The sequence below is a fragment of the Mixophyes fleayi genome, chromosome 3, assembly GCF_038048845.1.
Source record: "Mixophyes fleayi isolate aMixFle1 chromosome 3, aMixFle1.hap1, whole genome shotgun sequence".
Taxonomy (NCBI): domain Eukaryota; kingdom Metazoa; phylum Chordata; class Amphibia; order Anura; family Limnodynastidae; genus Mixophyes; species Mixophyes fleayi.
In genome coordinates, this window is record NC_134404.1 from 193,629,411 (window position 1) to 193,642,490 (window position 13,080).

A 13,080-nucleotide genomic window follows, 5' to 3' on the forward strand; every position below is an offset into this window, starting at 1 on the left:
CATAACTAAATTCCTACGCAGTTCAGTGACATTCTGTACTGCTATTCTGAAGCCATGGTAGTTAAATCTCTAAAACATAGGCAATAGTGAATCAAGTAAAATTATACTTGAAATGGTGACACATAGCTAGCATTGAATGCCAGTTAAACAAAAAAAAAAAAAGCCTATTCCATTTTAGAAAAAAGACTGCTCAATCTTGGTATGTGACATTTTCAAATATAGTTTTTAGCTATATTATACTAGATAGAAAAAGTATATTTACAATGTTAAATTGCTATTTCAGTTAGTGAATTGGCTCCTAGATCAGATGGGAGTGTATGATGCCTTACAGAAATGCTGTTGTCAACAATAGTTTAAATGATCTATTGAAATATGGGCATTTAATGATCTCTAATCAAACACATCAGCCTATATATCTAAGCTTTAGGGCAACAATGGTAAAAAAATATTATAGCGCTAAAATGTTTCAAGAAACCAAAGCGTCTGAAAGTTTTTGTTAAAAAATATCTACTTAAAATGCAAATAGTTTCACCTGGGTACAATAGTTCATTGATCTCAGTGGTTTGCATTTGTGACATAGAAATAAAAAGCAAGCTTTGTATTTAATATATAATATGCATATTATTTAGCCTAGTGCATACTCCAGGGTTGTAGAATCTAAATAAAATATTATCATGAAACCTGTATCATAATATTTTTCATGTCTAGTTTTAGTTGAACAAATAACTTTATTAACTAGATTGATTTGAGAGATCTTACAAGCTTTCAGAGCACAAATTGAGTTATTAACTAGCAAGATGCATATTTGTGAAAACTTGTAACAACCAAATAAACAACGCTTTCATTGTCATACTTGCTGTTGAGTAGTAGAATAATATACAATAACACTTTTGCAGTTATGTTAGAAAATTACTACTTGAGGCAAGGTTACATTTGATGGCATACATGACATAATGAAGTGCAAAGCCAATAAAGGGATTGAAAACACTTTGTGACTTCAAAGCTTGAAGACATACACAGAATAAAAGATAGGTTAATAAATAATATTTATAAATCAATAGATTCATACATATTTTTTGTAGTGATATATTTTTGTTTGCCACATAATCTAGTAATATCAGAAATCCCTTGATAAGTTTCCTTTAAAAGAGCCACATTTTAAGAGCAGTGCAATGCTCTATAAACATGTTCTTTGCATACAATATATAAATATGTTAATTTTGATCAGAAAATCAGTTCTAAAATTAGATAGGTTTCTTTCATATATACAATACAGACAAAGAAATCATGGGAAATTAATATCTTACCTTGACTTTTTGCATTAAATGGCAGGAATGGTGGTGGTCCCTTTACACTGGACTGCTTTGCATGTCTTTCAGGAAAATAGCCAGACGTGTAAACAAAATTTGGAGAGACCAAGAGTAAGAAGATGCTTGTTTGTAAATGCATGTTGCCAGACTTGTCCTGTATGAAAAAAAAAATAAAAAAAAATTACATTCCATTCTGTAAATGGGTTGTGTTTGCAAAGTCACAGTATTTAATAAAGAAAAAAAGAGCACATTGCTTCGATGTTGAAATATTTAAAATTAATACTGTAATATGTGGTGTTCTGTAGAGGTCAAACAGCCATGTATGTAGTCACTATATTCCAGTAAGTGCGGCTTTCATAATTCAGTGCAAACATAGCTCCTGTGGGCTGTTTTGGAAATGTTGCTCTTTGAACAAGTATGACTGAATCAAGCATATAAAAATAAGTATATTTCTGTTTTGTAATTTCAGCATTGTGCAGACCAATAGCTGACAGTTCCCTGAAGCAGGTTTTATAAGTTCTGACTCAAAGAAAAACCAGAGTAAGAAAACATATAAAAAGCAGTAAGCAATATAAAATTACCGAGGTTTATAAGTTACAATCATCAGCATAGAATATATTTTGCTGATGTCTGCTTTCAACTTCTGTAGACTAAATCCGATGTACTAATCTAGTACTAGTTTTTAGAACATGCCACATATAAGTGTGAAAGTATTATCCTTCAGTATATTTCTTAGATTCATTTATTTATACTCTTATGCAAATATAATAATTTACTCAAGAAAGCTCCTCCCTCAGAATGGGAAGCCTTAATTATACAAAGAGTGATTGAATGCAGGAATGCTTGGCCAGGCCAATTCTCTGCCATTGTTGTGGAATTACTCATATTTGGGTGGGAAATTGGTTCCTAGCTTGTAATCAAGGTGTATCAGCCAAGGAAAGAAATAACACATTTTAAAAAGAAATAAAATATATTGTGTTTGAGAAGGAAGTTCATGCTTGCAAAAAACATTAATCATAATCTGCCATTACCTGGAACTGAATGCTATAGTTTCTGGTAAACTCACATCGCTGTTGGGTTTATTTACTAATATTGGCGCAAGTGCTGTAACTTATAGCAGTTTTTCATTAGTCTACAGTATCTTGTACTAGAACAATACAATGTAATTTCTTATGTGCATTTTAGGCCCATTTTTCTTGTTAGGCTTGTTCATATTATGTTCATAGTTTTTCTGTATTAATACCTGGGAACTTTATCTCTCGTATCATTCCACTGTTTTTACTTTATCTTTCTCCAAGTCGCTATTAACTACACCCTGCTCCATTTCTTTTTCCTATTTTGTTGTACTACTTTGCATTCTGTTTGGTTTTCTTAAAGACTAACTACCTATTAATGATGAACTGTGTTCCATCCAGATTTTAGAGCATGATATCTAATGTGTTATATATGGAATAGGTTAATGTAGGTTAATGTTAGAAGAGCAGAAGGATATAACTCTCCAATATGCAAATGCAATATAAAGTTGTTTAAAAAAAAAAAAAAGTGTGTGACACTAGAAGCCACCATTTCTAGTTCTACAGTACACATCGATGTTTGGGTAGCATTTTTCAGAATGCTGTTTTGTTCCATTTTTTGCATTTACCATGTGTAGGCACATTGGCAGTAATGCGCTCTAATACGCTAGTAAAAATGTATACGAAACACATTTACTAGAGGTAAAACTGCTAATAAAATGCCAGTGGCTATGTCTATTAGGGAGACATCAAAATTGTGTTTATTTCATTACTCACATTAGTGTACTCAGTTGTTTTCAATAAATTGTGATATTTGTGCATAAAAAATACGCTTTCCTGCATTAAATGTGTCAAGAAGTTACAAAAGGCACCCCATTGAATATATACAATTATGTTATTTCCTAGTTAGGTATTTACATAGAGAAATATATAAGCAAGTTTTTGTTGCGCTGAGGGTGAGGAAAGGCCGACTCCTGGTGATGTTATGAAGGTGGAAGCAGCAGTATTAGGAAAGAGATTGAATGTGGGAACTAAAGGAGAGGGAGGAATCGAGGATGACACACAGGCAGTGTGCTTCAGGAACATAGGAGAGCATATAGTACACTAGGGATAGTACAGTAGCAAACTAGATCATTACAAAGAATGACATAAAATAGGACTATGAGGCTAAATAAGCTAAAATGGGTATATAATGAGAAAATAATATATGTTTGTAGAAAGTGAATATATTTTACCAATCTACCTCATGGATTGATGATTAAGTGTGCAAACTACGTTTTTTAAGATATGTCTGCTAGTTTCGGATTTTAAGGGGGGTATTCAATTGTTAGCAATTTCCACTAAATACTCGCGCTCTAAAAATATTACCGTTAATACGGTAATATCTCGCTGGATTTCAGCTCGCAGCTCCCTGAGCTGCGAGCTGAAATCCAGCGAGTAAATTACCGTATTAACGGTATTTACGCGCATATTACCGTATTACCAGTAATATTTTTAGAGCGCGAGTATTTAGCGGAACTCGCTAACAATTGAATACTCCCGTAAGACTTTTTCATTAGGATTATTGAAGTGTGATTATAGTGCAAGCTATCTGTTTGTTATTATTGTTTTTATTACTCTTATTCTTATATTTACTTTGTATTTTATCAATTAGCCACACATTGTTACTTTTTAAACTAGATAGCACATTTAATGTGCTAATAATAAAAAGTATTGTTTTATTTCAAGATGTTATCCGCCATAGTTATTATAGACTTACTTTTAGCTTATTCCCCTGGCGCACCTTATATTGTATTTTGTTTGATCTGACCTCTGGCGACCTGTCTACTTTTCTGGAACTCCCTTTGGTACCACATATCTGCACAGCTTGATCTCGGACTGTTTACTATCTTCATGCACTTCTAGCTACTTCACTGGGAGCTGCCTTGGAGAACTGTGACCTGCACGTCCCATGCAGCTAATTCCAGACCTCCTTGTGGGGATCCCTGGCAAGGACCAGGGACACGTTAGAATCCGTGCCTCCAAGTGCAATTGTGTCTATCTCAGCAAGTAGATATTAACTATTTTCCAGCCCGTGACACAGTGACAGTATACATTTATCCATGACAGATGGTGCTGGGGAAACCTGAGCCTGAGATTTACTTAACCATTTGGCCCATTGGGTCGAGCAACAAGAGTCTGAGCAGACTCGCTTATTGCAGAATACGGAATACCCTGGCCACTTCACAGCCTACAGCCATCACATGTTCAATTGCAACCGCTTTATCTTCTGTTTTTACCCCTACCTTGGCCAGGAATCTTCACATTTCCCCATCTGAAAAATATGACGGAGACCCTAAATAATGTAGGGGTTTCTTTAATCAATGTGCCATCCAGTGTGAGAGAAATCCTGAGAGCATAGCATCTGAGAGGGGCAAGGTGGCTTTCATTACTTCTTTACTATCCGGCCAGGTAATCGCATGGGCCTCTCTCTATTATAGGAGTGTGACGATCCCATTCTGTAGAATCCTATTTCCTTCATTGATACTTTCCACAGAGTTTTCGATGAGCCTTGTAGCGTGTCTTCAGCTGCTTCCAGCCTACTGTATCTTCGTCAAGGTTTACTCCCAGTTAGTTGGTATGCAGTTCAATTTCGTACATTTGCATCAGAATTAAAGTCAAACAATGAGGCATTAGTCGCCAACTTCTAGGCAAGGACTTAACGATCACTTCAAAGATCATTTGACCTCTAGGGAATTACCGTCAGTTCTTGATGCTCTTATTTATTTGTGTGTTAGAATTGATCTACACTTCAGGGAGTGCTCTCAGGATTGAGATCGTTCTTGTCGCTTCATGCCCCGCCTAGCTCCATGCTTCCAAAATCCTGTTCCTCTGCCAGAGGAACTGATGCAAATTGGGCGTTCTCGCCTTACTCCAGAAAAACACGAGAGAAGGTTTATGAATCACCTCCGCTTGTATTGGCGACTCTAGACATCTATTGACCACGTTTCTCAAAAGATCGAGAAACACGCCCTCCTAGGCTGTGTCAGGAAGGCCATTCTAGGAGCTCCAGGTCCTTCTCCCTGTTCATTCATGGTCTCTAGACTTCTTGATGCCTGTCACTTTTTTTTTTTCTCTAAGGGGATGCTCTGTAACCTTTGTAGGCTGCCGGAAACTTCAACTTCGCCGCTCTCGCTAAACAACTCCATCTGCTAGTGCAAACCATGCTCCAGCCGTTTAACTGCTGTAGATGGTAACCATGTTACCAACGGTTCCATTACTAGCATCACTCTACCTTTTTGGCTGTTGGTAGGAGTTTTACATTCTGAGTGGATCAGCTTTTTGGTATTACCCCTGTTATATGCATAGGTCATTTCTTGGGGACCACAATGCAGCAAACAGTGTCTTATCTCTATAAAACCTTTTTAGTTTCAGACTTCGTGTAATATTCTTTCTTCTGAAACTACGTTGCCCAGAATCTACGCCTCTTTCCGAGATGTTTTTAGCAAGACATCCTCAGAGACCTTATCTCCCCATCGCCCCTGGGATTGTCCCATAGATCTCATGCCTGTAAAGCAAATCCTAAGAGGTAGAACTTATCCATATCTCTCCCCAAGACCGAAGCCATGTCGCAGTTCATCACAGAGAATCTGGAACAAGGTTTTATCTGGAAATCGTCCTCCACTGCTGGCGCAGGATTTTTCTTTGTTAAAAAGAAAGATGGATCCTTACGACCATGCATTGACTACCGACAGATGAACTCCATAATGGTGAAAAATTTATACCCTCTGCCACTCATCTCAGAATTATTTGACCGGATCAATAGTTCCAAGGTGTTTACGAAACTGGACTTGCAGGAGCCTACATTCTCATCCATATACAGCAAGTTGACAAGTGGAAAGCGTTTTCTAATACCCGGGACGAGCATTTTAAATACCTTGTAATGCCATAGCTGTGTTCCAGGCATTCGTCATTGGGATTTTCCATGACCAGCTATATCATTTTGTAGTCGTGTATCTGGACTACATTTTGCTTTTTTCTCAGGATCTGAGTGGAAGCCATTCTTTCACAAATATCATCTTCAGGGAAGTTTCATCCTTGCAGATTCTTTTCCAAGAAGTTCACACCCTCTGAAATTACAGGAGTGCGGACAAAGAACTTCTTGCTATCAAGTCTACATTAGAAGAATTGTGTCTGCTTTTGGAGGGAGCCCGGCATTCCATCACTATTTATACCGATCACAAGAACCTCACTTATCTGCAAGCTGCTCAGTGTTTAAACCCTCGCCAGGCTTACCGGTTATATTTTTTCTCTCGTTTTCATTGTGTCCTCACCTTTCATCCTAGTTCCAGAAACTCTCAGGCTGATGCACTCTCCTGGTCCTTTGAGAACTCTAACCTTCTTTCTGGTGCGGAACTATGACGCATTATTAATCCTGTCCATATTCTAGTTCTAATCTAAAAACTCCTCCTGTTGGTTGTTCCTGTTTAGAACCTCACTTTCGCATTAAGGCCCTTTGCTGGGATCACAGTTCTATGTCTGGTCATGTTGGGATTAAGAAGACTTTGGCTCTCCTCATACATCATTATTGGTGGCTTACTCATCACCAGGATGTACCTAGCTTTGCTTCGGCCTGCGACAGTTGTGCTCAGCACAAGGTGCCCAGAATTTGTCCTCAGGGTCTGCTCTTTCCTCTCCCGACTCTGGATTGTCCTTGGTCTAGCATCACCTTGGACTTTATTACAGACTTCCCCTTGAGTCATGGATACATCACCGTCTGGGTGGTGGTAGATCGATTTTCGAAAATGGCTCATTTTATTTCTTAGAATGTTTTCCCCTCTGCCTACTGAGTTGACTACTATCTTTATAAAGGAGATATTCCGGCTACACAGGTGTCCATGAGAGATTATTTTGTACCGGGGAGTTCTGTTCATCTCTCGCTTCTGGAGGTCCTTTTGTAAGAACTAATGGTCAGACGGAACGAGTAAATCAGGATCTAGATCTTTTGTTACTCCTCTGAAAATTAGTCGATTTGTATCAATCTTCTCCCATAGGCCGAATTTTCTCATAATAATCATGTTCACGACTCTACCTTTTCTTCACCCTTCTTCATTGTTTTTTGGCAAAGTTCCCATTCTTTTACATCCAACCCTGGTTCTTCTCTTCTGACAGCTGAGACTCTCATACGGATTTTCGCTCAAGTTTTGGCCTAATCCAAGACTGAACTTTAGGAGTCCTCTGCATGCTACAAGCGATCTGCTCACCGTTGCCATAAGACTTTCCCTGTTCTTCCCGTTGGTGATAAGGTTAGACTCCTGGGTGCCTTCAATAAAGTTTACCCTGGTTTCATTGAGCCGTTTGCTATCATCCAAGTAATTAATCCAGTAAGTTTCAAGCTTTGTCTAAATACCTCCCTCAGAATTTACAACTCCTTTCTTGTGTTTCTCATCAATCCTTTGGTCCTTAACAAATTCTTGCAAGAACCCTCCTGTCCCCCTCTCATAAGAATATCTTCTGGTGATGAATATAAGGTCAGCTGTCTTTTGGACTTTGTATTTTTCTAAGGGCAGCACCAGTATTTAGTCTATTGTAAGTGTTTCACCCCGGAGGAGAGGTCCTGGGTAAACAAAAAACACCTCCAATCCCCCCCATCTTTTGGAAGAATTTAATAAACCATGACAGAAAACCCATTCGGACAGAAGGAGAGGAGGGAGTACTATCAAGCACGGTCCCTGGTTTTCCTCTCTTGTGCAGGGACGGCTGCCTCTGCCCGATACACTTGTCTGGTTGCCAAGCAACCAGATGTGTCACTTCTGTCCGGAGTTCCGGTCACACCACGCATGCGCGTACCGTTGCTAGGCAATCCGATGTTTATTCCAAATCCCGGCGTGTGTGATGTCACAGCCGCTGGTAATTAGCCCACCTTGCTCCCCTATATAAACTGGACTGTTCCAGAATATTAGGTCTGACCTTGCTCCTGCATTTCTGTTCCATTGCTTCTATTTGTAATTGCATTTGGCTTATTGATCAGGCTTTCCCTGACTACTCTCTTGCCACTCTGATTGGCTCCTGAAGATATTTGGCTTCTGACCACTGGGGGCTTGACTTCTCTTCTGGATCTCCCTTTGGTACTGCATACGCGCACAGCTTGATCTCGGACTGTTGACTGTCCTCATCCACCTACTATTACTTCGCTGGGAGCTGCCTTGGAGAACCGCATCCTGCTCATCACATGCAGCTAAATCCAAACCTCCTTGCGGGGATCTCTGGTGAAGTCCTCCAAGTGCAGCAATGCATATCTCGGCAACTAAGTATCATCTATTCTCCAGACCGTGACATATGGTAGCGGAATCCTTTTTACACTGCAGTACAGAGGGTGATCACCGATTGCTATAGCCATTTGATGATGAATATCATCGCTTAACAACATAGACACTTTGACATAGTGGCTGTATATCTCTAGTCTGATTGCACATGATGCAGGTTTATTCAACTATTTATCTTTCAGTCTGTGGTTTCCTGCTTTCCTCCTTTTCCATGCTTACATCCTGATTTGGAATGTAGTCAGTCTGTCGATGCTGAACCTGACAGGTTCAGCATTGACAGACTGACAGGTTCAGTCTGTCTACATGATTATAATGGCGACATTGTGACTGTCGACAAGTAGTAAAGGTAGTCACAATGTCGACATTCAGAAGGCAATGTCAGCGCCCAACACCGGACCCTATCTATATAGATATAGCACATCTATAGAGCTGCCGGCACAAAACCGTAAATCAGTAAGGACACAATATTGACCCACGGCGCTAGAAGTAACAGCAACAAAAATGTAAATAGAGTGCAACAAATGAACAAAACAGATGGTAGTGAGCAGACAGAAACACTAATGTAAATAACCAAAAGGGTTTATTAAAAATGTTAAGGAAATTGGATGTTCCAAGAATAGAGTGAAATAAAAATTAAAAATAAAAAATAGAAGGATAGACAATGAAAAATGTGTATGTCCAGAAAAATGCTATATGAGTAAAGATCCTATATCACAGATCCTGTGATGGCAACGGAAAAAGAAAAAGAGTAAAGATGTAGGCTGGAAAAATCACTTCAAACAATAAAAGTATATAGGGGTAGAAAATGGTACCTTTATAAAAGTTTGTCGGAATTAAAAAAGTGAAAAAATCCTGGAGAGTGATTTTATAGCATCTATATCTAAAGAAGAAGCCAAATGGATTTTTAATCTTGAAACTTTAACCCCCAAAGGTCTGAACATTGAATTTGACTTGGGCTCTTTTTTATAGAGAGTTTAAATCCTTTCTCCTGTTGTCCGATTTACACTTCTTTATATGTGGTTTCTGATTTGCTTTCTGCCTTGGTATTCTATAAAATTTAATACATCTTAGTTTGTTGTTGTTTTTTTATATTTATTATTTTACACTTTTTATACATTTTTTTAATTTTTACTATTTTTTATTATATTTTTTATAGTATTTTGGTTTTTATTTATACCCATCTAGATTAATAAACTTTATATAGTTTTTAAATATCGTATATATGGGCTATTTATCCTTCATTTTTCTATATATGTGAATATATTAATTATCATCTATGTGACCTAAAAGAATTTAAAAGGTTTTTATTTATTTGGACCCATCCCCTTTTTTAGGGTTTGTTGATGTCCACCAATTAAAACTTTATTAGGGGGATGTCCAAGACGGATGCTCAGTTTATAAGCACCGCCTTCCCCGCTGAAATGGATTCACACATTGTTTTGCACTTTCCCTGAGGAAGCCCCCGATGGCGGGGTGAAACGCGTTGGATCTACACAAACTATCATCGTTTTTCTATTAGAAGAGGACTCTTTACCCCTGTATTTATCCTTATACCACATAGCGGTGCTGCAGGTTCCGGCTGCCTGCAACCGGAAGTGCGGCACTTGGAACGCAGGCTTGCGTTCCAAGGTACAGGAAGCTAAGGTGAAGCCATTGGATTCGGTTACAGTCGGCGGTGCACCGTCTCCGGAAGGAGAAAGCCCCCGTTTCTAGCCCTGGAGGGCTTCATGGATATTGATACCTTTGGGAAGAACCTTGTGGGACATTTTTTATCAAGGTACCATTTTCTACCCCTACATACTTTTATTGTTTGAAGTGATTTTTCCAGCCTACATCTTTACTCTTTTTCTTTTTCCGTTGCCATCACAGGATCTGTGATATAGGATCTTTACTCATATAGCCTTTTTCTGAACATACACATTTTTCAATGTCTATCCTTCTATTTTTTATTTTTAATTTTTATTTCACTCTATTCTTGGAACATCCAATTTCCTTAACATTTTTAATAAACCCTTTTGGTTATTTACATTAGTGTTTCTGTCTGCTCACTACCATCCGTTTTATTCATTTGTTGGACTCTATTTACATTTTTGTTGCTGTTACTTCTAGTGCTGTGGGTCAATATTGTGTCCTTACTGATTTATATTGGGAAGTTCTGGAATTCGTCCCGTTCAGATCCAGCTTGGCAGCTTTTACACATTTTTAAGAGCAGCGCTGTTATCCCTATAACCCTTTTTACAAAACCGTAAATACAGTTTACAGTTGTCCTCCCAAAAAACAGCATAGCCTGAGTGCTGCTAGCCTAGACTGGTACTAGCAGAATCAGGGAGGACAAAAAGCGTTTGGTCCCCCACCTGATTTTAATAGTTTCAGCTCTAGGCTTTTGCCAGCCAAGGCTGGTGGCACGTTAGCAGGAGAACCCACAGTGTGGGTTCTCTTTGCCATTAAGACAACACCATGCTGGTCAGCACAAGCTAGCGTGCCCAAACTGTTAATGGTGGGATTTCTAGTGCAAAAGGAACAAAATGGTGTTTGTAGCATAAAATTTTTATTACCCCTCACACACCGCCCAGGTTGTGGGAAGAGCCCTAGTGCTTTAAGCATGGGGCTGGGTACTCTGAAGGGGGATGTTCGTTATTTTGCATGGGGGACCCATCTCCTTAGGGATTCCAGCCCCGTGCTAAACAGCCTAGGGTTGGTTGTCATTATGGCATGAGGACCACACAGTGCGAGTTCCCCTGCTATACTGCCACCAGCCCTGGATTTGTTTTTTACTATATTATTGTATTACTGTGTTATGCCGGTGGCTGTGATAATGTGCTGGCAGTCCGGCGGCTGACAGCACTAGAGTTAATGGGTTGCGTGTTTTGGTGTTGGTTTTGGATCTGTATTTTTGTTGAAAAATTGCTAAAATATGCTAAAATCACATAATATTGCTCTTTTTTTGTTCCTACATTATTATTAACCTCAATAACACTAGTTTCCAGTCATACTTGCTTCCTCTTGCAAAGGATTGCTTAGCAGTCAATTGTTGTAAACTACTAGTAGTCTTTTTCTTGGTCTACTTCTGGATTGAAGACCCACCCCCAGCTGTAGCAGCAGCAGCAACATGACTAATGCTCAAGAATTCTTTAAAAGAATACTGGATAGCCTTAGTAATACATCTCAGAGTGATTCAGACACTTTGACATTCGATAAGCGTTTTAGAGAATTCATCTAGCCTTAGCAACTTGGATGCAGGTCTAACTCCGATCACTAGTGAGGATATTAATGAGAAAGGTGTTGTCGGTGTGGCTTTACAAAGACCACAAATGGCTAGACAACTGTTGTCAGGATTGGGTAAAAATAATACCACACATAGGTGGATTTTTTGGTCTTATGTCCAATCACTGGCAAGGACTTGCACAAACAACATCATCCTCATCATCATCCTCATTAGCGCCGTCATCAGCTACACAAATATTCTCTTCAATATTCCCTTCATCCTTTTGCAAATACAAAGTGGTATCCTACATTTGTGAATCACCGGCTACACTATACCACTGACAACCTGATTAAAAAACTAAGGGATGTCATTGCAACATGACTTATCACAAATGACATATCCTCATTCAAGTCCAAGCAGGATAGCGTCCCTAATTTTGTGAGCGCATTGCAGCGGGGAGAATTCCATCACATTTCCTGTTTTGCTCACACAATGAACTTGGTGGTACAGAGCTTTTTTTTATTTTTTTCACTAATAGTTTTTATTGAAGTTTTCAGTTTACATGATATAAAAGAAAAGCAAACATAAATGAGGGGAAGGAGAGTTGGAGAGGGGGAAGGGCGAGGGAAAAGAGGTGGTAGTACACATACAATACACTAGAATTTACCATGCACAATTTGTAGTCACAGTATACAAGTTTGTAGCACACTCCCCTGAGTTGGGGAATTATTGAGAAGAGGACAGTAATGTGTTTGCGGTATCTTGAGGGGTAGGGTTCTTAGATATATAATCATTCCAGATGAACCACAGCATATGGGGTGAGGAAGCAGAGGAAGAATGTGGGACACCTAGTGTTTCCATATCACAGCTTAGCTGAACTTTAGTTATAACCTTAGTGACCGGGGGAAGACATGGAGTTCTCCACGCTTGGGCAATCACCGCCCTACTTGCTATAAATATGTGACCAACTACATATCGGTCTACAGAAGATAACTGGTTGAAAGAGCTGTAGAAGTGCCACCTTTGTAGTATAGGAAACTAGAGTCTTAATAACCTTGGATATCATAGCACACACTGCAGACCACAGGGTATGGGCAGTGGGGCAGCTCCAGAAAATGTGTAGATGTCACCTATCGCTACACAATTCCGCCAACAGGCCTTAGATTGTGTTGGCCAATGTTGTGGAGGATATCTGGGGTTAAGTAAACTCTGTGAAGTAGTTTGTAATACATCTCAGAGTGATTCAG

General features: G+C 39.0%; 2 protein-coding genes across 6 annotated transcripts in view; one reads left to right on the top strand and one right to left on the bottom strand.

Annotated features, from left to right (window-relative positions):
• The window catches only part of NT5DC1 (5'-nucleotidase domain containing 1), a 332,570-nt gene that overhangs the window by 77,550 nt on the left and 241,940 nt on the right, over window positions 1–13,080 (top strand). The gene's annotated exons all lie outside the window — the stretch shown is intronic.
• The window catches only part of COL10A1 (collagen type X alpha 1 chain), an 85,294-nt gene that overhangs the window by 17,937 nt on the left and 54,277 nt on the right, over window positions 1–13,080 (bottom strand). For 2 of the 3 annotated variants that reach the window (XM_075202948.1, XM_075202947.1), the window contains exon 2: window positions 1,308–1,464. In XM_075202948.1, coding sequence (XP_075059049.1) covers window positions 1,308–1,449 — 142 coding nt within the window. In that variant the 5' untranslated portion in view covers window positions 1,450–1,464. Of the gene's footprint in view, window positions 1–1,307; window positions 1,465–1,891; window positions 2,020–13,080 lie in introns of those variants that run through there. The other variant, XM_075202949.1, reaches the window with a different exon arrangement.